This window comes from Nematolebias whitei, chromosome 5, assembly GCF_014905685.2.
Source record: "Nematolebias whitei isolate Nwh7 chromosome 5, NemWhi1, whole genome shotgun sequence".
In the NCBI taxonomy this organism is placed as follows: domain Eukaryota; kingdom Metazoa; phylum Chordata; class Actinopteri; order Cyprinodontiformes; family Rivulidae; genus Nematolebias; species Nematolebias whitei.
Genome location: NC_056502.1, coordinates 44,973,533 through 44,998,880, shown reverse-complemented (window position 1 = coordinate 44,998,880; position 25,348 = coordinate 44,973,533). Strand labels below are relative to the sequence as shown.

At 42.9% G+C, this 25,348-nt stretch overlaps 1 protein-coding gene across 1 annotated transcript in view; it reads right to left on the bottom strand.

The window, feature by feature from the left end:
* taf2 (TAF2 RNA polymerase II, TATA box binding protein (TBP)-associated factor) overlaps positions 1-25,348 on the bottom strand; it is a gene marked incomplete at its 5' end in the record, with an annotated part of 177,652 nt that overhangs the window by 104,647 nt on the left and 47,657 nt on the right. Inside the window, 4 exon segments of the mRNA XM_037676473.1 lie at positions 2,463-2,588; positions 6,279-6,405; positions 6,578-6,643; positions 7,647-7,756. Coding sequence (XP_037532401.1) covers positions 2,463-2,588; positions 6,279-6,405; positions 6,578-6,643; positions 7,647-7,756 — 429 coding nt within the window.

Genomic DNA, 25,348 nt, shown 5'->3' with positions numbered 1-25,348 from the left:
TGCAGCCAACTTGAGCGGCGCAATTCTAGAACGCGTTCTAGAATTGCATAGAAAGGTGTACTCTCACCTCCATGTACCCAATTCTAAAATGCGTTGATAAAATGCATAGTCAGTGAAATAATCAGTAAACAGTTAAGTAATTAGTTTGTTACTGCTCAATAATTACCGAAAGACGCCGGGCAAAATCAGAAAAGTTGATTTTTGTGTTATGTCGCACCAGTAGCCGCTCAAACTGACTGACAGCAATGAGCTGTTTGGAACTATAGGGAGCTGCATGAACCACGTGACCGCCTATGGGCGAGTTCAAAGAGTGTCGTAATTCTCTCTCTCTATGGCGCTGCTACCGTTATCCAAGGAGGGTGCCCCACCTACCGAAATTGTCCTTCCCCCCCCCCCCCCCACCCCCGGTCAACAACTGCTGGCACTGATGTAGCGTAAGCTGTGCATGCCTACAAAAATGGCGATTAGTGACAAAGTGCCCAAATGTGTTATGTTACATTAGAACTATGTATTGACCTCGGGGAAACACTGGGGGGCAGCTGTGGCTGAGTGGTTAGAGCAGTCGTCCTCCAATGCGAGAGTTGGGGGTTCGAATCCACCAGCAGTCACATGCTGAAGTGTCCCTGGGCAAGACACTGAACCCCTCATAGCCTCTGATGTGTGTCTCATCAGTGTATGAATGTGATCTAAAGCACTGATTAGTCTCATTAGAATGATTTGTTCAATTAGCTTTGTAGAGATTTAGTAGAGTGCTGTATGAATGGGTAAATGAGGACACAGATTTTAGTGTAAAGCGCTTTGAGTATCTTGAAATAAGATAGAAAGGCACTACATAAGTACAGTCCATTTACTGCTATTTATTTATTTAGATTGCTTGAATGCTCTTCTATGTTATTTTTAGGTGTAAAAGTCCTTAATTAAGTTACACAATTATTGTTGTGTTTTATTAAATGAAAGACATATACTGAATAACAACAACAAAAACATCTGTGCTGTAAATTTGCCTATGAATGTCTTGAGTTCTAAAAATTGGCATCAGCTTCAGTCAAAGAAAACCTCATTACGGTGGAACGCTAGTTGAATTATTTCTTCAGAATAAGGTTCTACAGAACACTGTGAATCCCATTTAGGCATACTGGAGCAGAAAAACAACTAATACGTGCAGCATAGTGCCCTTGAAGACCTAGACTGGATGCTGCCAGTCGATGGTTTGACACCAGTTGTCTGTATTGTAGTTGCCGTAAACAAAAGTGTGATCATGCACCACACCAACATGCCTGCAGTATGGAAAGATTTTAAAATATAAATTGAAAGCAGTCCAGTAGCTACTTCCAACAAAAATAAATTGGGTATTTTTGTGGTTGTAACAATATTGCCATACTCAATAGATTGATTAATATTGACAATCAAATCAATAGATGTTGTTATTCATTAAAACTATAAAAAGTGCCGTTGTTGTGAGAATGCAGCGTGAATGCAGTGATGGATGACTCGGCTGAAATTTGCTGAAGAAGCTGAAAATGAGTAATCATCACAGGAGAGCCACGTCTCAGTCATGCAGAAGAAGTCCAGACCGTTTTTTTTTTCACAAAGGTGGAGGGCAGGCCATGCACAGCGGCACCATCTTCCCGGAAATATTGCTGTTGATCTAGAACGCCAAAATTGCATATAATTGGATTTGTGATAACAGGTTTCCTGTTTTTGGAATTGTCTGGTTCCTGGTTTATCAACATACAAAGAAGATGGCCGCAGCTAATCTGGCCTGGTCAGGCTGCTGCCTATGTGAAGGTTTGGTTTGTGCTTTAAGGACTCAAAATCAGCTGAATAACGAGCTAAACCGTAAGATGGAATTGATTTGAATCGCAGGCCACCTGCGGCTTTGGGACTCGTCAGCATGAAACGATCTTGAAGAGGCTCGTAAGCACTGACCAGTAGAATGCATCCTAATCTGGCCATTTTGGATCTTGAAAGTATCAGTAAGACTCAAGGCTGACGAGAAAATAGTCTGCCTGAATAAATCAACAAGTGTGGGTTATCTGAATCCGACTCCCCGGTTGGCCTTGAAACAGGCCGACTTATCAATTTCTCCTGGGAAATGTGTAAACTAAGGAAAAGCTTCGTCTATCGCAACCCCCCCTGAACTTCAGTGGAGGCTAATCGAACGGTGCCGGCTGACCATCATCTTGTCAGGACAATGGACTATCTGTTAGTGCTTCATGGATCACCTCGACATCAAATGCATATGTAACGTGTTCATAAATGTGCTTGCTGGCAGAGAGAGCAATAGTTTTATACTGTGAACAACTCCACATCCAATCACAGAGAAGCTTCACAAATGATGACACGAGAAATTGAACAACGTTCTTGTGGTGAGCTTAGCCCAACATTCAGGTCAATCTGGTGCCTCAACGCTGTTTTTAGTAGAAGTTCTGTCATAAAGCATGCTTATGAGCGATACAAACCTTAGCCAAGCAGAAGCAGGCCTGCATGCGAACTTTGTAGAAGCACTGCTCCTGCTCGAGGATGTCCGTTAGAGCCAGTCTGGAGGCAGGAGTGGGGAATTTTTCCAGTGCTGAGATGGCTTCCTCCTACAGAAGACAAGGAAAGCTGCTAATGTTGAGTTTTTCTAACTACCATAGTTAAACTGGCAAGGGTTTATTATCATCATTCAAAACATTGCAAGAGGTAACTAACAAACCTTGTGAAAATGTAGACACTATAATTATTGAAGTGAAAGAACCAACCAAATATTGTTCAGTTCAATAACTGTTCGAAGTTGTTTCATGTTAACTGCTCCAAGGGTTAGTGTCACTAAAAGTTAGAGAATTAAATAAATTATTATTAATGTTATTAATTTAAAATTTAATAACTCTACCGCTGATGGTGTCTTATATCATTATTGGTCACTGCTGGAGGGTGAAGGCAGACTAATGATTTTGCCCATGTTTGTGCAGGTTTGTGTTTGTTAGCAAAATATCTCGTGAACCACTAGACAAACTTAAATGGAACTTGCACAAAGTACATCTTCATCTGATTCAGACAATACTAGTATTTGGCTACCACAAATAATCAGGATCATTAAACAGAAGAGCAGCTTTAACTCAGTCAGTTTGTGCTTGAATTTGATGTGGTAGTAGCTGAGAGTCATTTGCAACACAGAGCATGACGTTTTCAGATATCACAAAAGACTAAGGAAAATGTTATTTTCAAGATTTGACCTAAACAGCTACAACCAGCTACAACTCTGTCATTTCTCATCATAAGACGATGTTAGTCCAAATGTTTGACATGAAAGGCGGCCAGTAGGGCTGGGCCATATCATGCTGTTCATGATAATACCAGTAAAAAAAAGCTTGCCCGGAAAAATAAATTATAAATAAATATGCTAATTTCATGATGTAAATTGTACCGCTTTCCCGTAGCGAGGCAGTCACTGGCGAAATGACAGGTCCTCGCACGCAGCCTCTCCTCCAAGGGGTCTAGAAACTAACCTTAGCGCCGTGGTATTACCTGCAGCTCCCTAAGACAGTCTCATGAAGGCTGTGATGAGGCGACTCATCCAGAATATTAACGACCTTCTTCCGCGAGTCACACCCAAGTCTCACTCCGTTCCTCGTCCCGTCCAAGCAGCAGGGTCGGGCCGGCTGGCACGGAGAAACACGCGTTCACGGTCGCCCACCTCTTAATTTAGCGTTACAATTGTTATCCGTTCTGGTAATCTTTAGAGTCCAGGAAAAGGACTCAGGGGTGTTGTTTTACACTTTCTTGCCAGGAAACCGTTAAAAACCTCCTAATATCAGATGTTAAAGTGGAACCAAGCCTCACCATGTATTCTGCTCAATAAAGGTGAAATAATAGTCAAGATTTATACGTTTTGCTTTGCATTAATTAATAATTTTGCAAGGGAATACAGCGACAAGCATAATTTCATTACAGATACTTATACATGATTATAGAGAAAAACACTTTTTTAAACAGGTGGACAATAAATCAATGCGTCTCCAAGAGCCCTTGGAGACTTGTATAAACCACCTCAGTTCACCACTCAAGCTGACAGATGTTCTTTTTCCTCAAAATGCCTCAACGCTTGAATGCACCTCTGAGCATTGTCTCACTAAACCCAGTTTGGTTCTCTCTGATTTTTCTTAAATACTTGCCCTGATCTGACAGATTAATTAGTTTGGAGCAGTTGGACCGGGAAGTCCTCTTACCCTGATTTTTAGGATGATTCTAATAGAATTTTTTCACACGGGTAAAAGGCAAATCTCCTGCTCCCCAGGAGGGGGATACAGGCCTTCCCTACGCAGGGCAGCTATCCCAAATTGGGAGGACTAGGGCTTTGGACATACCCGGGCCAAGCAGATAGGAGGATGGAATAATCCTGGTCTCGTCTCAACAAGTGAAGAGTTGGGTCCGATCTCGTCTCAGAGAGACTAGAGATAAATCCAAGACTCGTCTTAGACCGGTGTGTTCCATCTGCTTCGGGTGCCCCCGCCCTCCGAGCAGCGTGCTGAAGCCCTTTCTGCTCTTCTCTTCCTCCGGCTTGCTTGTGCCCCGTTCTGCCAGACCAAGGGACTTCTATACACTTTTTTCCCCCTCCCCTGAGGAGGTTCAAATGTCTCACTATACGCCTCAACCAATCACTCCTCTCATTGGGACATATGAGACCATGCCCAGGGGGCGCATCAGGCGCTTACTTTCCAAAGTTTACTTTTTAATTTAATCAATCTGAAAGCCGTTAATGTCCTTTCTTCATTAGATTGGAAGTTGTTAATGTCTTTTCTTCATTAGCTTGGAAGCTGTTATTGTCTTTTCTTCATTAGCTTGGAAGCTGTTAATGTATTTTCTTCATTACTAGGCCCACAGGGGGGTCACATAATTTATTCTTGATCTAGCTCTTCCTCTGCTTGAGATTGGGTTCAGGCCTTCCTTTGTTTCACACATTCTGTCAGCAATGAGTAACTAATAAAAAGCTATTAAAAAAGGATAGAAACAAACATCCACTAATGTCATGCAAACTGTTAACAAACTTTAACGTACCGTTTAGCAGCATTGGTTTGAATATAATCTGATTTCAACTTATTATGACTGGCTTTTTCTATTAAGAGAGATAGAACCAAACATCTAATAATGTCATACATACTGTTAACAAACTTTTAGGTACCGTATAGCAGCATTGGTTTGAATATAGTCTGATTTCAACTTATTATAACTGGCTTCTTCTGCCTGGATGCCAGTTTTCCAACAAAATACATCAGTGTTTCCCCTACGATTATACAAGTGGGGCGCCCCGCCGAACTACTGAACTGAACTGCGCACCCCCACACCCACCTGTCGGTACTGGCGTAATGCTAATTTAGTTGAGCGCAATACTAGCTAGCTAAAGAGCTAAAAACAAACAACGCGTGGCTCAGATGTGTCTCTTGAGTTCCACAGTCCATGGACTGCAAAAGAGTCAGGTGATCAGAGACAGAGCATCAGAGAAATGAATCATTCCTGCAGGAACAGAGGAAGCTGAAACACCACAAGCTTCAGGATCAGCTGATTACCTTGTTACAAGTTTTGGAAGTTATAGCTCATTTAAAGGCAACATATATTTTGTTGTAGGTTACATTTATGCTCATCAGATCTTAAGATTCATTTTATTCAGTTATTTTGGGAAACTTCACCAGCATTTTAGTTTTTGTGGTGGATTTATTGATCTATATTTTGTGCAGACTTCTTCAATCTAAATAACAGAATGATCATTTTTATTTTTATACTTGGAGACTGAATATTATACTAAATAAAGTAATTTCAGTAAAATTAACCCTTGTTGTTCTTTTGTTTTTATATAATACTGCAAAGCAACATGTTAATTTTGTCAAATGAATAACTATGATTTCTGTTTTCTTTTGTTATAAATTGAAATGAAATTTATTGTTATCATCAGAATGCTCTGAAATATCACGATATTATATTTGAACCATATCTCCCACAACTAGGAGCCGGTGATATTCATCCACTGAAGGAATGCCTACCACCCACCGCCTTCCATGCCAGTTTTTATAAGCAATCTTCCCTGGATGTCAGAATATGGGCTTAATATTTTAATTAATAAAGAATATTGAAGAACTGAACAGAATAAAGTTCCCCCCTCTGTAATACATGGACCAGTTCTTCACGTTTTTTTTTTCTCCAAGATGGCTGAACCAGGCAACTAGCAGGATATCTGCAGAACGTATCGCCTGTGGAAAGAACTTTTCAGAGCTCGACTGTGCTCATCATCATCATCCTACCTGAGCCACCACATCCCTCTCATAGCGCAGCTGATACTGCCACATGAAGTCCGCCTGCTCAAACTCCACTTTCCTTAAAATAGACATGTCTGGGTCGATTCGGATCCAGAGGAGCGGGGAGTCGGCACTGCAGAGGAAAGATGTGACAAACAACGAGTCAGAACTGTGATGTCAGACCTCTGGAAGCTCCAAGCAGGGACTGACAGCTGTTTTCATTCATCGTCTTACTGGAACTACTGAAACACTGGGGTGAGAATATGACGCTAAGCTAACGTTCGGTTTTAGGAACTCATTCTTACTCCATGGCAGACAAGTCCATGTCAACTTCTTCACCATTCATCAGAGGAATCTTCTTCTTCTTGTTTCTGGAAAAGAAATCAAAAAGGCTTTCTAAAGATCAGTAAGACAAAAACTACAAATAATACAATAAAAACAATCTAATTTTTCTATCAACATTTTTGCTAACGTCAAACATTATGACAAGTGTTTCTGAGGTACAAGTTGATGAGAAAATGCTTTTTTTAAATCTAAAAAATATTATCATGTGATGGATTAATAAAATGTCAACAAATCAATAGTATTTTATCTAAAATTTCATAAATATCAACATATTGTCACAATAAACTACAAAAGTTTTTTCAAGATAAACAAATAAAAGAAATGAAACCCTAGATGCTTCATTAGGGACTTAAAGATCTGCCTGCAGGTCATAAATGCCTCCACCAAAGGTGAGAGGGAATAATGTCTTTACTCATTTGTGTGTGCACATTTATTTATCTGTAGAGTTAGTAAAATAGCTCATGAACCGTACAAGACAGATTCTGATGAAAGCCTCAGAAAGTATCCATTTGATGAACATCTACTACCAAGTAACTTTTACAGTCAATCCCATACACGTTGTCTGCCACCGCCAGCTGAGCTTAGGAAACACAACTGGTTATAACTCAGATAAATTTTACTATTTAGGCTAAGATTTGGTGTGGTAGTGGCTAAGCATCATCCCCAACTGCTTGCTTTGTTTTGTTTTTTTTGAATATCCAGAGGACCAGATTGAACTTTTTTGGATTTTTCTACCTGGATTATTGAGCATGCATCAGGATATCATCCCCAACATGTAACTTGGCACATTTGCCTAAAACTTTGGCATTATCTGTTGGCACCATCCTGCCTGTATATATTAACACCACATCATTCCATGTTCAACAGTAAATTTGTTTTTTAATGTCAATTATGTGATCCATGAGTTTTCTGAATCTCTTACATCACGAGACCTTATTTATCCTTCTAATGCAACTTCAGCCATTTTAAATGTTGCGGCTGCACAAAAGACAAGAAAGTGTGAGAATGAACGATTGAGATTTACTGTACCTTCTGCTCTTTGAGTGGCAAGGGATGTCATGCTTCAGGCTGTTCTCCTCGATCTGCAGAGTGTGGTTGAAGGACCCATCCAGTTCTTGTACAGTAACCTTGATGGGACCCTACAGAGACAGTGCTGTTATATATAGTAGCTAAAGAAATAACATCTGCAGATCATGTTGATGAGTTTCTGAAATTTTAATTACCTCACTTTAAAACATGATAAGAACCAGATCTTTTTTAGGCCCGAACAGCTAAGTGCTGCGAAGGCCTATTGTAATCACTCTGTTCAGGCCCGAACTGCAATTTTTCCGCCAAATGAATTGGAGTTTTGGGGGCCTTAACATAGCCCAAAAGTCACAAAATTTGGCGGACGCATAAGGACTGGTGAAAAATTAAGTATCTTAAGGGCGTGGCAAAAATAGCAACAGAAATGGCTCAAAAGCGCCAACTGGAAATTTTCAAAATATCGTCCGCATTAACCTTAGTTTGTCATAGAAACATGAAATTTGGTACGCTTGTCCAACTCCCCAAGATGCACAGAAAACCCTCTGGCACCAACATTGTACGATAAACAGGAAGGTGGCCATTTTGGAATGTCGTCCCAATTTTCACACCTTTATGGCGGTTTACAGCCTACGCATTTGAACAAACTCCTCCTAGGGATTTCGCCCAATCGGTTTCAAACTTGGCCATTTTGGTCAAAAGGCATGGGGGAAAAAAAGTTATCAAAACGGTGCAAACAGAAGCATGCTGAAGGGGAGGGGCCAGACCTCAAAGTTTGACATTTCGCCATGCAAAATGAAACGCTATTAGTTCCTAAAAGGAAACTGTTTGAGACATCAAACCTTCAGTGATTGATCCAAAAGTTCAATCTGGTCCTCTGGACATTCAAAAAAAACAAAAAACAAAACAAAGCAAAAAAATATAGAAACGTTTCGTCTCTCATCCAAGAGACTTCCTCAGTCTGAGGTGCTGTACTCAGCTCAGTCTCTTAAATAGCACCTTCTCAGAGTGGATCAACCAGTTTGCTGCTGACAACCAAAACCAGCTGCTCACATGGTCAAGAAGGACCATCAGCCTAACAATGGATCAATAGCACACTGATGGCTGTTTACTATTCACAGGGGGTTGAGTGATACTAGCAATAACAGCAGTGTAAGAGGGGGACAGTTGAACACAGAAGCCTCCACCCCTGTTTAATGATGGACAATTTCTTTTCATAAAGATGGCCTCCTTTACTCCTCTCTCAAACCATTGTTCCTCTCTGTCCAAGATGTGAACATCTTCATCCCTGAAAGAGTGACCGCTGGCCTGGAGATGAGTGTAGACCGCAGAATCCTGGCCTGATGATGTTGATCTTCTGTGCTGGGCCATCCTTTTGGCCAGTGGCTGTTTAGTTTCCCCGATGTAAGACTGATCACAGCCCTCCTGACACTGAACAGCATACACAACATTACACTGTTTGTGCCGGGGGACTGGATATTTGGGATGAACCAGTCTTTGCCGTAATGTATTTTGGGGTTTAAAAGCCACTGGGACGTTATGTTTAGAAAATAAACGTCTCAGTTTCTCTGATACTCCCTCAACATATGGAATGATCACTGGTCTGGGTCTGGGTTCCTCCTTTTCACCTGATGGCTGACTGGAGTCCTGTTTGGGTTTCTTCTTTGCTTTCAGGAAGGCCCAGTTAGGATATCCACATTGCTCCAGAGCCTGTCTTGTGTAGGATTTCTCCTTCTGCCTGGCTCATGAGTTAGTGGGGATGCTGTCTGCTCTGTGGTACAGAGTCCTGATGATTCCTAACTTGTACTCCAAAGGGTGATGGGAGTCAAACTGCAAATACTGGTCTGTGTGGGTGGGTTTGTGGTACACCTCGGTTTGCAAATGTCCTCTATCAGAGACTGAGACCTCACAGTCCAAGAAAGCCAACCTGCCATTTTTTACATCTTCTCGTGTGAACTTGATGTATTTATCCACAGAGTTGATGTGGTCAGTAAAATGTTGGACATCCTGGGATTTAATTTTAACCCAAGTGTCATCAACATACCTGAACCAATGACTTGGTGGTGTCCCTGAAAAGGACGTCAAGGCTCTCTTTTCTACCTCCTCCATGTACAGGTTGGCTACAATAGGAGAAACTGGAGACCCCATAGCACACCCATGTTTCTGCCTATAATATTGCTCCCCATATGTGAAGTAGGTTGACTGCAGGCAGTTTCAAGAGTTGACACAATTGTTCTGTGGAAAGCGTGGTCCTGCTGCTCAGAGTGGTGTCTGATTTTAATCTTAAACTGACCACCTCTACTGCATCATCAACACGAATGCACGTAAAGAGTGATGTGACATCAAAAGTAGGGGTGCAACAACGAATAGATAAAGTCGATAAAAATCGATTATTAAAAGCGTTGGCAACGAATTTCATTATCGATTCGTTGTGTCGTGCGATTAAGCGTCTTTCACGGCGCTGCGGATTCGTTTTGTTCACGGGCAGTGCATTGTCAATGCAGACTGACTGAATAATGTAAAAAATAAAAAAAAACCTCTGCAGCGCGAGTTGAACAGAGCAAGGGGCGAGGCAGAGCAGAGGCGGTGTTTTCAAAGGAAAAAAGTAAATTTTACAAATGACCGACGCAGCGAAAACTGTTCGACCCAAGTCCTCCAAAGTGTGGGAGCTCTTCACAAAGATAAAAACTGAGAAACATGCAGCTTTGAAAATTGACGACACGACACGGGAGAACCACGCTGATAAACATAAACATGTCAGAGTCACGAGGAGGAGGAAGGAGCTGCAGCTGATACATGTTTCACTCCCAACTTGTGTTGCAGGTGAGTCTCTACAATTTAACACATTGTTCTGTTTCCAAGAGAGAAAACGTAATGTCAGTCTCTCTGGTAGATGAAGCTGTTAGTTTGTTTGTTTGTTGATTAATGACGGTGATAGAGTACGTGGGTTACTTTTTATTTAATGTAATTGGTACAAGCAATGTTTTAATGTGATTTTATAAATAAATCTAACACAAAGATAATAATTTAATGATTAAGCTTCAACTTTTAATTTGCTGGCAAAGTCTGAAGACACTGCATGTATGGCAGGATGAATTGCATTTAAACAGGAATTAAAGTATTTTATTACATCTACTCAAATGTGTGTAATTAAGTATTTTATATGTGTGTGTGTGTGTGTGTGTGTGTGTGTGTGTGTGTGTGTGTGTGTAATTGCTCTTTTAGCTACTTTTGCCTGAACCTAACACTGTAAGTGAAACAAGGCATTTCTTAAATTGCAGTAAAATTATGCTATAATACATATTTACTCTCTCATTCCAGAAAACAACAACAAACAATAACAGCCTTCATGATGGACAGACATCATGGACACCACAGCAGCAGCTGCCTTCACTGAAAACATCCTGAACATGATCGTCACTGACATGAGGCCTCTGTCTATGGTTGAAGACCAAGGCTTCACTACAATAATCCACACTTTTAATCCAGGTTACAATAATCCACACTTTTAATCCAGGTTACAATCTTTTCTCAAGGACACATTTTACAAAGTAGCTACATATTGTGCAGATATAAAGATACAATTGTATATATTTTTGTGTACGTTTATTTTTTTAAGATATTTGACTAACTTTTATTTTTTATTATTCAATATTTTACTAACAGAATAGTCAAATAGCAACCTGTTTTTTGTGTGAATTGCTATGTCAGTCAAATGTTCAATTTTGTAATAAAGGGGTGGAAATTAAAACGTTGGGTTTTTTTTTTCCGATTCATCGATTAATCGAAAAAATAATGGGCCGATGAATCGATTATTGAAATTATCGTTAGTTGCAGCCCTAATCAAAAGAGACCATTGTTTCATCAGTCTCCATGATGACATCCCTCACCTTATCCACAAAGCCCATGGTGTTCTGTACAGGTCCTTCTCAAAAAATTAGCATATTGTGATAAGCGTAATTATTTTCCATAATGTAATGATAAAAATGAAACTTTCATATATTTCAGATTCATTGCAAACCAACTGAAATATTTCAGGTCTTTAATTGTTTTAAAACTGATGATTATGGCATACAGCTCATGAAAACCCAAAATGCCTGTCCCAAAAAATTAGCATATCATGAAAAGGTTCTCTAAACAAGCTATTAACCTAACCATCTGAATCAACGACGTATCTCTAAACACCTGCAAAAGATTCCTGAGGCTTTTAAAAACTCCCAGCCTTGTTCATTACTCAAAACCGCAATCATGGGCAAGACTGCCGACCTGACTGCTGTCCAGAAGGCCATCATTGACACCCTCAAGCAAGAGGGTAAGACACAGAAAGAAATTGCTGAACGACTAGGCTGTTCCCAGAGTGCTGTATCAAGGCACCTCAGTGGGAAGTCTGTGGGAAGGGAAAAGTGTGGCAGAAAACGCTGCACAACGAGAAGAGGTGACCGGACCCTGAGGAGGATTGTGGAGAAGGGCCGATTCCAGACCTTGGGGGACCTGCGGAAGCAGTGGACTGAGTCTGGAGTAGAAACATCCAGAGCCACTGTGCACAGGTGTAGTGAGATAGGTCGGTTAGCTTCGTTAGCTTCGGAGCTCCACTACATGTTATAATATCTGGACTAGTTCAAGTACCTGATATTATACTTAATTTAAACGGGTTCTCTCTTTTTCGAACTACTTGACAGATATGTGACAGAGATCAGTGACGTGAGACGTTAATTTTCTTTGACCCATCAAAATGAATGCGGTCATTTATTAACAGAATCAAAGTTTAACATCAAACATTGTACACGTGATTATTCTGATTGAAGCAATAACACAGCTTAATTACAACAGACAATTATAAAAATATCTGGATGATTTACTGGCAAGATAGAAGAGTTTTAAAGATGGGAAATGAAGGAGTTTAAATGGAGAGAGATGGGTGAAGATGTATGTGTCTGTATAAGATGTATGTCTGTAGACCAGAACGACAACACGCTCCTTTGGATGCAGCTTAACCCACGGTACACTTTGGTTGAGATCGACTCTTTACCTTTGCAGATGATAGTTTCGGCGTCGGTGTAGAGTTTCCTTTCAACTCTTTCCAGCGTCTCCGTAAGAACAGCTAAAACCTCAGGAGTCGGGAGATCATCCCAGAACAGACTTCTTCATTGTTCCTCTGAACTTCTCTCGTTCAGGGACTTCTCGTTCGAGATCCTCCCTGGAACGTTGTTCAGCTTAGTTCCCGTTGTTGTCCAGCATTCTAGCATTCTGCATTCTTGCTTCTCATTTCTCTCCTGGAACTATGAAGTGTTGACCCTTTTAAAGAGTTCAGTTCCGGTTCCTCTGAGAACTTCCTGATTGGTCGAAACAAACCAACAGGGTGTGGTCTTAGTGATATAAGAGGTTATTAAAAGTCAGAAAAACAATTTAATGTTTAGGAACAGATAAAGAGATGTTTTAAGAACAGACAGAAAGATGTTTTGAAGAAACCGAGACTTTGTGGAGCCAGTTCTCCTACTATCTATCTGAAAAAGTTAAACATGACATTTCTTTCCAATAAACATGTAGTTGACCGAAACTTGACTTTTGACTGACGTACAACTTGCTCATTTCAGACAGAAAATCAAAATGCATAATTACTCTTGTAACAAACATTAACTTGATTTCTACTTTGAATGAGGATTAAAAATCATTTATACTGTTTCACGGTTGATTTAAAATGAGTAGTTCACTTCAACATTTAAAATGGTTTGAACTAAACACACTTTTGATTATCAAGACATTTGTAAAATAGTAATGATAATAAAAAAGAGAGTGTTCTTTCAATTGATCAGTGCAGGACACACTTAGAAAGTCTCTGGATGAACTTAATTTTGTGTTTCTGGACTCCAATCAATGAGATAACAGTTCTTGTCCCAGGAAGGCCCTCAGGGCCAGATTTTGACCTGAGGCTTAGTTCACTACACAGGCGTGTGCAGGAAATGGGCTACAGGTGCCGCATTCCCCAGGTCAAGCCACTTTTGAACCAGAAACAGCGGCAGAAGCGCCTGACATGGGCTACAGAGAAGCAGCACTGGACTGTTGCTCAGTGGTCCAAAGTACTTTTTTTTTGGATGAAAGCAAATTTTGCATGTCATTCAGAAATCAAGTTGCCAGAGTCTGGAGGAAGACTGGGGAGAAGGAAATGCCAAAGTGCCAGAAGTCCAGTGTGAAGCACCCACAGTCAGTGATGGTCTGGGGTGCCATGTCAGCTGCTGGTGTTGGTCCACTGTGTTTTATCAAGGGCAGGGTCAATGCAGCTAGCTATCAGGAGATTTTGGAGCACTTCATGCTTCCATCTGCTGAAAAGCTTTATGGAGATAAAGATTTCATTTTTCAGCACGACATGGCACCTGCTCACGGTGCCAAAACCACTGGTAAATGGTTTACTGACCATGGTATTACTGTGCTCAATTGGCCTGCCAACTCTCCTGACCTGAACCCCATAAAGAACCTGTGGGATATTGTGAAGAGAAAGTTGAGAGACGCAAGAACCAACACTCTGGATGAGCTTAAGGCTGCTATCGAAGCATCTTGGGCCTTCATAACACCTCAGCATGCCACAGGCTGGTTGCCTCAATGCCAAGCCGCATTGAAGCAGTCATTCATGCAAAAGGATTCCCGACCAAGTATTGAGTGCATAAATGAACATGATTATTTGAAGGTTGGCGTTTTTTGTATTAAAAACACTTTTCTTTCATTGGTGGGATGAAATATGCTAATTTTTTGGGACAGGCATTTTGGGTTTTCATGAGCTGTATGCCATAATCATCAGTATTAAAACAATTCCAAAACCTGAAATATTTCAGTTGGTGTGCAATGAATCTGAAATATATGAAAGTTTCATTTTTATCATTACATTATGGAAAATAATGACGTTTTACACAATATGCTAAATTTTTTAGAAGGACCTGTATGTGGTGTTCTGAGCTGCCAACTAAAGGGATGAGTACAGACGCCAGATATTTGGAAACATTGTAAGTGACCGAGTTAATCATGCTAACAATAGGTCTTACAGGTACACCTTGTTTGTGGATTTTAGGTAAACCATACAGACTAGGTGTGGCCTCCCCTGGGTACAGTCTGTGGTACAGAATACGGTCAATAGCCTTGTCCTGCTCCAAATTTTTGAGGCAATCTATTAACTTCTTCTTGTAACCACTTCCTGGATCTCTTTTCAGAGGTTCATAAGTGGTTAAGTCACTAAGGAGTGTCATAACTTTCTCATGATGGTCTTTCTGGTTCAAAATCACTGTGCACCTTCCTTTGTCTGCTGGGAGAATGATGATGTTTTTGTCCTTGCTAAAAGTGGTGAGTGCATCCCTCTCCTCTCTACTGATATTGGAAGGTGGTGGTTTGGCATTGCTGAGGCAGGATGCAACTTTGATTCTGAGCTGTTCTGCTTCACCCTCTTTCATTATGTTGTTGCGGATGGCTGATTCTGTGGCTGTGATCATCTCCACCAGAGGAATTCTACTTGGTGCAACCACAAAGTTCAGTCCCCTGGCAAGAATCTCTGTCTCCGGCTGGGTGCGCTGTCTGTTAGATAAATTCTTTACCCACTTTTCTGTCTCCCTGGCATGTAATTGACTACTGGACTGTTGTCCTACACTGAATGTGTTGTTATTGGAATAGTGATGGTGTTGATGAGTTATTAGTAAGTTAAACTTGTTTTGTTGTCGAGTCTTGGACTTGACATGCTGTGCTAAGCGTGCCAGATCTGTACAGTCCAACACTTGCTGAAGTGTGGTCTGATCTAGACACATTGTTAGTTTCTGTTTAATGTGCTCTTATTTGGCCTTCAAGGCCTCAATAGTAAAATTGGTCTGTCTCACCCGTTCATTAAGCAGATGGGTCTGTGCCTTCTGAAGGATCTTGCTTGCCCGGTGCCCGCTGACTGATGATTTTAGTTCCAGGCTCTTGGGAATGATGCCACTTTGTCGACATCTGAGGTTGAATCGCAAGTGGTTCCTGTAGGAACACTTACAGGAACTTGCTTTCAAAACACTGACAGTTTGGGGTGGAGCATGTGGGCATCGCGAAGTAAGACGCAACGCCGTCGCCATACGTTTGGCTCTAAATTCCAGTTTTGAACCGAGGTGCACCTAAATCAGTATGATCGATCATTATCCACCCCTTGAACAGGAAGCCATGATAATTGGTCAATAGCCTCCACAGTGCCCCCTAGAATATTTTAAAACCTCAGCCCCAAGCCATTTTTTGACCGACAATTCTGAAACTCGGTGAACATCTGTATTGTTTCAGGACCTATGAAAAAGTCTCTTGGAGCCCTGGTCCAAATCCAAAAGGAAGTCGGCCATTTTGGGTCAAAGGGTCATTTTTGGACATTTCTAATGGCAAATGTTAACGAACTCCTCCTAGGGATTTTGAGTGATTGCCTTCAAACTTGGTTAATATGCCCTTAACACATTGGGGAGTAAAAGTTATCAAATGCTTGTGTTTTCATTTATGTTAAAGGGCCATGGCCAGGCCTCAAAGTTTCGCTCCACGCCATAAATTTAAAAACGCTATAACTTTCACATTGAAAGACCGAAATGCACCAAACTTGGCATGACTCATTCATCATGGGCAGCTGTGGCTGAGTGGTTAGCAGTTGTCCTCCAATGCAAGAGTTGGGGGTTCAAACCCCACAGCAGTCACATGCCGAAGTGTCCCTGGGCAAGACACTGGACCCCTCATAGCCTCTGATGTGTGTCCCATCAGTGTATAAATGTGATTTAAAAAAAAGCTCTGATTAGTCTCTTTAGAATGATTTGTTCAATTAGCTTTGTAGAGATCTAGTAGAGTGCTGTATGAATGGGTAAATGAGGACACAGATTGTAGTGTAAAGCACTTTGAGTATCTCAATAAAGATAGAAAGGCAGTATATAAGTACAGTCCATTTACCATTATATCCCTGTTGGATGTCCGACAATCCACTTTTGTCATATTTTGACGTCATCAAAGCCCCGCCCCCTCAAAACAGGAAGTCTATTTTTTTACTTGGAATGCTCTCTCTTTGACACCATTGACCTAATCAGGATGAACCTCTGTTAGAAGACAGATAAGATAGTCTGACTTGATTTAAAGCACAAACCGTTTTTGCTGGAGGATGTGGGCGTGGCGGCATGGCGAATCAAGAAGTGATGCCGTTGCAATACGTTTGGCTCTAAAAAACACAGATTTCAGCCGAGGTGCACCAAAATCACTATGATCGATCATTATCCAACCCCTGAACAGGTATCCATGCTAAGTGGCCAATAGCCTCCATAGCGCCACCTACATTATTCTTACAGTTATAGCTCAGTGAAAATTCATCCGATCTGCACCAGATTTATTGTGCATGATCAGTGAGCAGTTTTAGACACATTGATATTGTGGTTTAACATATGACTCTAGTGCACCCCCTAGTGTATTCCAACAGTTATATCTCAGTAATACATCATACGATCTGGACCAGATTTTTGGTGCGTCATTAGTGAGCACTTATACACACATATAGATCTGTAACAAAGAATCGATAAAATCGATAAAAATCGATGATTAAAAGCGTTGGCAACAAATTTCATTATCGATTCGTTTTGTCGCACGATTATGCGTCTTTCACGGCGCTGCAGAGCCATTTTGTTCACGGGCTGTTCATTGTCAATGCAGACTGACTGAATAAAGTTTGAAAGAAAAAAAACTGCAGCGCGAGTTGAACAGAGCAAGGGGGGAGGCGAAAGCAGAGCAGAGGCGGTGTTTTCAAAGAAAATTAATAAAATTTTACAAATGACCAACGCAGCGAAAACTGTTCGACCCAAGTCCTCCAAAGTGTGGGAGCACTTCACAAAGATAAAAACTGAGAAGCATGCAGCTTTGAAAATTGCCGACACAGGAGAACCACGGAGATGAACGTAAACATGTCAGAGTCATGAGGAGGATGAAGGAGCAGCAGCAGATACAACATATCTCACTCCCAACTCGTCATGTGTTGGTAGGTGAGTCTCTACAATATTCACATTTGTTCTGTTTCCAAGTGAGAAAACATAATGTTAGTCTTTCTGGTAGATGAAGCTGCTGCTTGTTTGTTTGCTGATTAATGACGGTGATGGAGAACGTGTGTTACTTTTTATTTTATTTAATTGGTACAAGCAGTGTTTAAAAGTGATTTATAAATAAATCTAACACAAAGATAATAATTTAATGATTAAGCTTCAACTTGTAATTTGCTGACAAAGTCTGAAGACACTGCAGGTATGGCAGGATGAATTGTATTTAAACAGGAATTAAAGTAATTTATTAAATCTATTCAAATGTGTGTAATTAAGTATTTTATACATGTGTGTACAGGAGCTATGCTGTCAGGGGCTTTATGCCCCTAGTAGGGTCACCCATGGCAGACAGGTCCTAGGTGAGGGACCAGACAAAGTGCAGCCCAAAGACCCCGATGATGACACAAATAAATGGACCTAGTGTTTCCTTGCCCGGACGTGGGTCACCGGGGCCCCACTCTGGAGCCAGGCCTGGAGGTGGGGCACGCGGACGAGCGCCTGGTGGCCAGGCTTTTACCCATGGAGCTCGGCCGGGCACAGCCCGAAGAGGAGACGTGGGTCCCCCTTCCCATGGGCTCACCACCTGTGGGAGGGGCCAAAGGGGTCGGGTGCAATGTGGGATGGGTGGTGGCCGAGGGCAGGGACCCTGGCGGTCTGATCCTCGGCTACAGAAGCTGGCTATTGGGACGTGGAATGTCACCTCACTGGTGGGGAAGGAGCCTGAGCTGGTGTGTGAGGCTGAGAGGTTCCGGCTAGAAATAGTCGGACTCACCTCTACGCATGGCTCGGGCTCTGGAACCAGTTTCCTTGAGAGGGGCTGGACACTCTTCCACTCTGGAGTTTTCCCTGGTGAGAGGCACCGAGCAGGCGTGGGCGTACTTATTGCCCCCCAACTTGGTGCCTGTGTATTGGGGTTCACCCCAGTGAATGAGAGAGTGGCCTCCCTCCGCCTACGTGTGGGGGGACGGGTTCTGACTGTCGTTTGTGCTTTTGCACCAAACGGCAGTCCAGATTATCCACCCTTTCTGGAGTCCTTGGAGGGGGAACTGGAAAGTGCACCTTCTGGGGACTCCCTTGTTCTGCTGGGGGACTTCAATGCTCATGTGGGCAATGACAGTGAGACCTGGAGGGGTGTGGTTGGGAGGAACGGCCCCCCTGATCTGAACCAGAGTGGTGTTCTGTTGTTGGACTTCTGTGCTCGTCATGGATTGTCAATAACGAATACCTTGTTCAAGCATAAGGGTGTCCATATGTGCTCTTGGCACCAGGACACCCTAGGCCGCAGTTCGATGATCGACTTTGTCATCGTCTCATCTGATCTGCGGCCAAATGTCTTGGTTACTCGGGTGAAGAGAGGGGCGGAGCTGTCAACTGATCACTACCTGGTAGTGAGTTGGCTCCGATGGTGGGGGAGGATGCAGGTCAGACCTGGCAGACACAAACGTATTGTGAGGGTTTGCTGGGAACGTCTGGCAGTCTCCTGTGAGACGGAGTTTCAACTCCCACCTCCGGGAGAACTTTGAACATGTTCCGAGGGAGGTGGGGGACATTGAGTCTGAGTGGACCATGTTTCGTGCCTCTATTGTCGAGGCGGCTTACCAGAGCTGCGGCCGCAAGGTTGTCGGTGCCTGTCGCGGCGGCAACCCTCGAACCCGATGGTGGACACAGTCGGTGAGGGATGCTGTCAGGCTGAAGAAGGAGTCCTATCGGGTCTTTTTGCCCTGTGGGACCCCGGAAGCAGCTGATGAGTAACGGCAGTCCAAGCGACATGCTGAGGCAAAAACTCGGGCATGGGAGGAGTTCGGAGAGGCCATAGAGAACGACTTCCGCACGGCTTCGAGACAATTTTGGTCCACCATCCGGCGTCTCAGGGGGGGAAAGCGGTACGCCACCAACACTGTTTATAGTGGAAGTGGTGTGCTGCTGACCTCAACTCGGGATGTTGTGGGTCGGTGGGCGGAATACTTTGAAGACCTCCTCAATCCCACCGGCACGTCTTCCACTGAGGAATCGGAGCCTGGGGACTCTGGGTCGGGCCCTCCAATCTTTGGTGCTGAGGTCACCGAGGTAGTTAAAAAGCTCCTCGGTGGTAGGGCCCCAGGGGTGGATGAGATTCGCCCAGAGTTCCTTAAGGCTCTGGATGTTGTAGGGTTGTGTTGGCTTACGCGACTCTGCAATATTGCGTGGACATCGGGGGAAGTTCCCCTGGATTGGCAAACCGGGGTGGTAGTCCCCCTATTCAAAAAGGGGGACCATAGAGTGTGTTCCAACTACAGGGGAATCACGCTCTTAAGCCTCCTTGGTAAGGTCTATTCGGGGGTTCTGGAGAGGAGGGTCCGTCGGATAGTCGAACCTCGGATTCAGGAGGAGCAGTGCGGTTTTTGTCCTGGCCGTGGAACACTGGACCAGCTCTACACTCTCAGCAGGGTCCTAGAGGGTGTGTGGGAGTTTGCCCAACCAGTCTACATGTGCTTTGCGGACTTGGAAGAGGCGTTCGACCGCATCCCTCGGGGGGCCCTGTGGGGGGTACTCTGGGAGTATGGGGTACCGGGCCCTTTGATACGGGCTGTTAGGTCCCTGTATGACCGGTGTCAGAGCCTGGTCCACATCGCCGGCAGTAAGTCGGGCTTGTTCTTGGTGAGAGTTGGACTCTGCCAAGGTTGCCCTTTGTCACCGATTCTGTTCATAACTTTTATGGACAGAATTTCTAGGCGCAGCCAAGGTGTTGAGGGGATCCGTTTTGGTGGCCTTAGGATTGCGTCTCTGCTTTTTGCAGATGATGTGGTCTTATTGGCTTCATCAGATCGTGATCTACAGCTTTCGCTGGAGCGGTTCGCAGCCGAATGCGATGCGGCCGGGACGAAGATCAGTTCCTCCAAATCCGAGGCCATGGTCTTGAGCCAGAAAAGGGTAGAGTGCCCTCTCCGGGTCAGGGAGGAGGTCCTACCCCAAGTGGAGGAGTTCAAGTATCTTGGGGTCTTGTTCACGAATGAGGGAAAAATGGAGCGTGAGATCGATAGGCGGATAGGCGCAGCGTCTGCAGTGAAGCGGGCGCTGTACAGGTCTGTCGTGGTGAAGCGAGAACTGAGTCAAAAGGCGAAGCTCTCAATTTACCGATCGATCTACGTTCCCACCCTCATCTATGGTCACGAGCTTTGGGTTGTGACCGAAAGAATGAGATCTCGGATACAAGCGGCCGAAATGAGTTTTCTCCGCAGGGTGGCTGGGCTCTCCCTTAGAGACAGGGTGAGAAGCTCGATTATCCGGGAGGGACTTAGAGTAGAGCCGCTGCTTCTCCACGTCGAGAGGAGCCAGTTGAGGTGGCTTGGGCATCTGTTTAGGATGCCTTCTGGACGCCTCCCTGGTGAGGTGTTCCGGACACGTCCCACCTGAAGGAGGCCCAGAGGAAGACCCAGGACACGCTGGAGGAACTATGTTTCTCGGCTGGCCTGGGAACGCCTCGGGATTCCCCTGGAAGAGCTGGCCCAAGTGGCTGGGGAGAGGGAAGTCTGGGCCTCCCTACTTAGGCTGCTACCCCCGCGACCCGACCCCGGATAAGCGGAAGAAAATGGATGGATGGATGGATGGATGGATACTTGTGTGTGTGTGTGCGTGTGTTTAATTGCTCTTTTAGCTACTTTAGCCTGAACCTAGTAAGTGAAACAAGGCATTTCTTGAGTTGCTGTAAATTATGCTATAATACATATAAACTCTCTCATTCCAGAAAACAACAACAAACAAGTCAAGTCAAGTCAGATTTATTTATAGAGCACATTTAAAACAGAAACTGTTACCAAAGTGCTTAACAAAAATATCACATCATCAGATAAAAAGTAGCAAGATATATTTACAGCACATGGAATAAAAATATAAAACCAAAAACAATTAGAAACAATGAAATACTAAATCAGATCACGTTGTGTCATAAGTCAAGGAAATAATAACAAAAAGCATAAACTCAGTCAGAAACAATGAAATACTAAATCAGATCAGATGACCTTGTGTTAAATAGGAATAATAACAAAAGCATAAACAGAATCAGCATCAATGAAAAACCAGATCTAAAGCTGATCACCCTGTGTTAAATGTCAATGAGTATAGATGTGTTTTTAGGAGAGATTTAAAGACAACAACAACAGCATCCTTCATGATGGACAGACATCATGGACACCACAGCAGCAGCTGTCTTCACTGATAACATCCTTAAATGATCGTCACTGACATGAGGCCTCTGTTGATGGTTGAAGACGAAGGCTTCACTACAATGATCCACACTTTTAATCCAGGTTACAATAATCCACATTATTAATCCAGGTTACACTCTTCCATCAAGGACACATTTTACAAAGTAGCTACATATTTTGCAAGTATAAAGCATACATTTGTAAAAAATTTTGTGTACATTTTTTAAAGCTATTTGACTGACTTATTTTTTATTATTCAATATTTTACTAACAGAATAGTCAAATAGCAACCAATTTTTTGTGTGAATTGCTTTGTTAGTCAAATGTTCAATTTAGGAATAAAGGGGTGGAAATTAAAACGTTTTTTTTTTTTTTGCCAATTCATCGATTAATCGAAAAAATAATCGGCCTATGAATCAATTATTGAAATTATCGTTAGTTGCAGCCCTACACACATTGGTATTGTTGTTTTAACTTTTGACTCCAGTGCGTCCCTAGATTATTCCAACAGTTATATCTCAGTGAAATATCAGCCAATATGTACCAGATTTTATGTGCGTGATCAGTGAGCACTTCTAGACACATTGATATTGTTCTTTAACATTGGACTCAAGTGTGCCCCCTACATTATTACAACAGTTATATCTCAGTGATACATCATCCAATCTGAACCTGAGTTTTTGTGCTTCATCAGTGAGCACTTGTTGACACATTGGTATTGTTGATTCATGACATCACTTAAGCCCCACCTACTCGGAGAAAAAACTGTCGATTATTGGATGACACTTCCAGCTTCACAATGTGTAAGATATTAGACTGAAACTTTATTCGCTAACTGTTGATTACCACACATGACATCTTGAAAAGCATAAAGGAAGTGCTTGTCAAACATTCGCAACAAAACAGGAAGTCACCATAACTCCTGTCTGGAAGGTCAGATTTCGCCTATACTTGTAAGACCTGCAGCTGGACAAGTAACGACATGGACGGAAGGGGATGTCGAAGATTCAGGAAATGCGCCCCGTGGTGAATGCGTGCGGGATTGACACGAGAGCGTTTGCGATGGCGACTGGTGGACTAGCTGGAGCTCCCACAGTCGCCGTAAGGCCGGAGCGGCACTTTGCTGCAAGAGCCTCCAATGTTGCTTGCAGCTTTAATTTATTTTGTAACCTGAGATATGAGAGAAGGTATCAACCAAAGAGAGAATCTGAGGAATAGCTGTTTCCAGATTTGGTGTTAGTAACAGAATATCATCTGCACAGAGAAGCAGTTTGTGTTCCATCTTCCCAGCCTGGATACCTTTGATATTTGTGTCATTTTTGATAGCAGTCGCAAAGGGTTCTAATGCCAACATAAAAATTAAAGCTGCAAGCAGCATTGAAGGCCCTCGCAGCAAAGCGCTGCTCCAGACTTACGGCGACCGCGGGAGCTCCAGCGACTCCGCCCGGTCACTATCGTGAACGCTCTCGCTCCCGTCCTGCGCCCTTTCACCGGAGTGCGCATTCGCCGAACCTTCGACATCAGCCGTGACTGGGGGTGCTCCAGCAACGCCTCCCAGTCGCCGTTGCGAACGCTCTCGTGCCATTCCCGCACACATCCATCAGGGTTTGCATATGCCTAAACTTTGCAATCGCCTTCCGCCCATATCATTATGAGAGGGTGCGCACTTGAGTCATATGTTAAACCACAATATCAATGTGTTTAGACATGCTCACCGATTATGCACCAAAAATCTGGTTCCGATCGGATGATAATTCACTGAGATCAAACTGTTGGAATAATCTAGGGGGCGCAATAAAGTTAAACGTTAAAAAACCATAACAATGTATCTAGAAGTGCTCACTAATGAAGCACCATAAATTTGGTGCAGATCGGATGATACATCACTAAGATATAACTTGTAGAATAACCTAGGGGGCGCTCAGGAGTAAAATGTTAAACATCAATCCCAATGTGTGCAGAATCGTTCAATGATCACGCACAATAAATCTGGTGCAGACTGGACGATATATAACTGAGATATCACTGTTTGAATAATGTAGGGGGCGCAATGGAGTCAAATGTTAATGAACAATACCAATGTGTCTAGAAGTGCGAACTGATCAACCACAATAAATCTAGTACATATTGGATGATATTTAACTAAGATATAACTTTTGGAATAATGTAGGGGGCGCACTAGAGTCAAAATTTAAAAAAACAATACCAGTGTGTCTAGAAGTGTTCACTGATGATGCACCCAAAATCTGGTACAGATCTGATGATATATCAGTGAGATATATAACAGTTTGAATAATCTAGGAGGCACACTTGAGTCAAATATTAAACAATACCAATGTGTCTAGAAATGCTCACAGATTACGCAACAAAAATCTGGTCCAGATCGGACGATGTATCATTGAGATATAATTGTTGGAATAATGTAGGGGGCACAATAGAGTCAAAAGTTAAAAAACAATACCAATGTCCATAAGTGCTCACTAATGACGCACCAAAAATCTGGTTCAGATCAGATGTTGTATCACAGAGATATAACTGTAGGAATAATGTAGGTGGCGCTGTGGAGGCTATTGGCCACTTATCATGGAAACCTGTTCAAGGGGTGGATAATGATCGATCATAGTGATTTTGGTACGCCTCGGCTCAAATCTGTGCAATTTAGAGACAAACGTATTGCAACGGCGTCACTTCTTAATTCGGCACGCTACCTCACCCACATCCTCCAGATATAACAGTTTGTATTTTAAATCAAGTCACACCATCTTATCTGTATTCTAAGACAGGATCATCCTGATTAGGTCAAGGGTGTCAAAGAGGGAGCATTCCAAGTAAAAAAAGAGACTTCCTGCTTAGAGGGGGCGGGGCTTTGATGACATCAAAATATGACCACAGTGGATCGTCGGGCATGCAACAGGGATGAGTCATGCCAAGTTTGGAGCTTTTTGGTCTTTCAATGTGAAAGTTATAGCGTTTTTAAATTTATGGTGTAAAGCTCAACTTTGAGGCCTGGCCACGCCCCTTTAACAAAACGAAACGTTGGTTACGTACTGTAACCCCAGATTCTATGAATATAGGCGTAGCCCTTTAAGGCTGTCGCTGATGGGTTTATCCCGTTATGCGCAAGCATCATACTGAAAAAAATTAGTCCACGCCCACCTGCTGTGTGGGCCCCACCCGATCCGTATAAATTACATTAAGAGCGGGTAATCTGCTCCCAAATAGCTTATTTTTTCTTCAGCTATTCAGGAGCCAGTGAGGCCCGACGCTTAAAGGGCTACGCCTATATTCATAGAATCTGGGGTTACAGTACGTAACCAACGTTCTATGTCATATAGGCTTCGCCCTTTAAGGCTGTCGCTGATGGGTTAAGGGCGAAGCGGATGTGGTCCTTGCCTCACTGGGTCCATTCGAACACAGTAAGAAGCGGAAGCTTGCCCAAAAAACGTCTTGTCACTCAGCTCCCCGTGTGCAT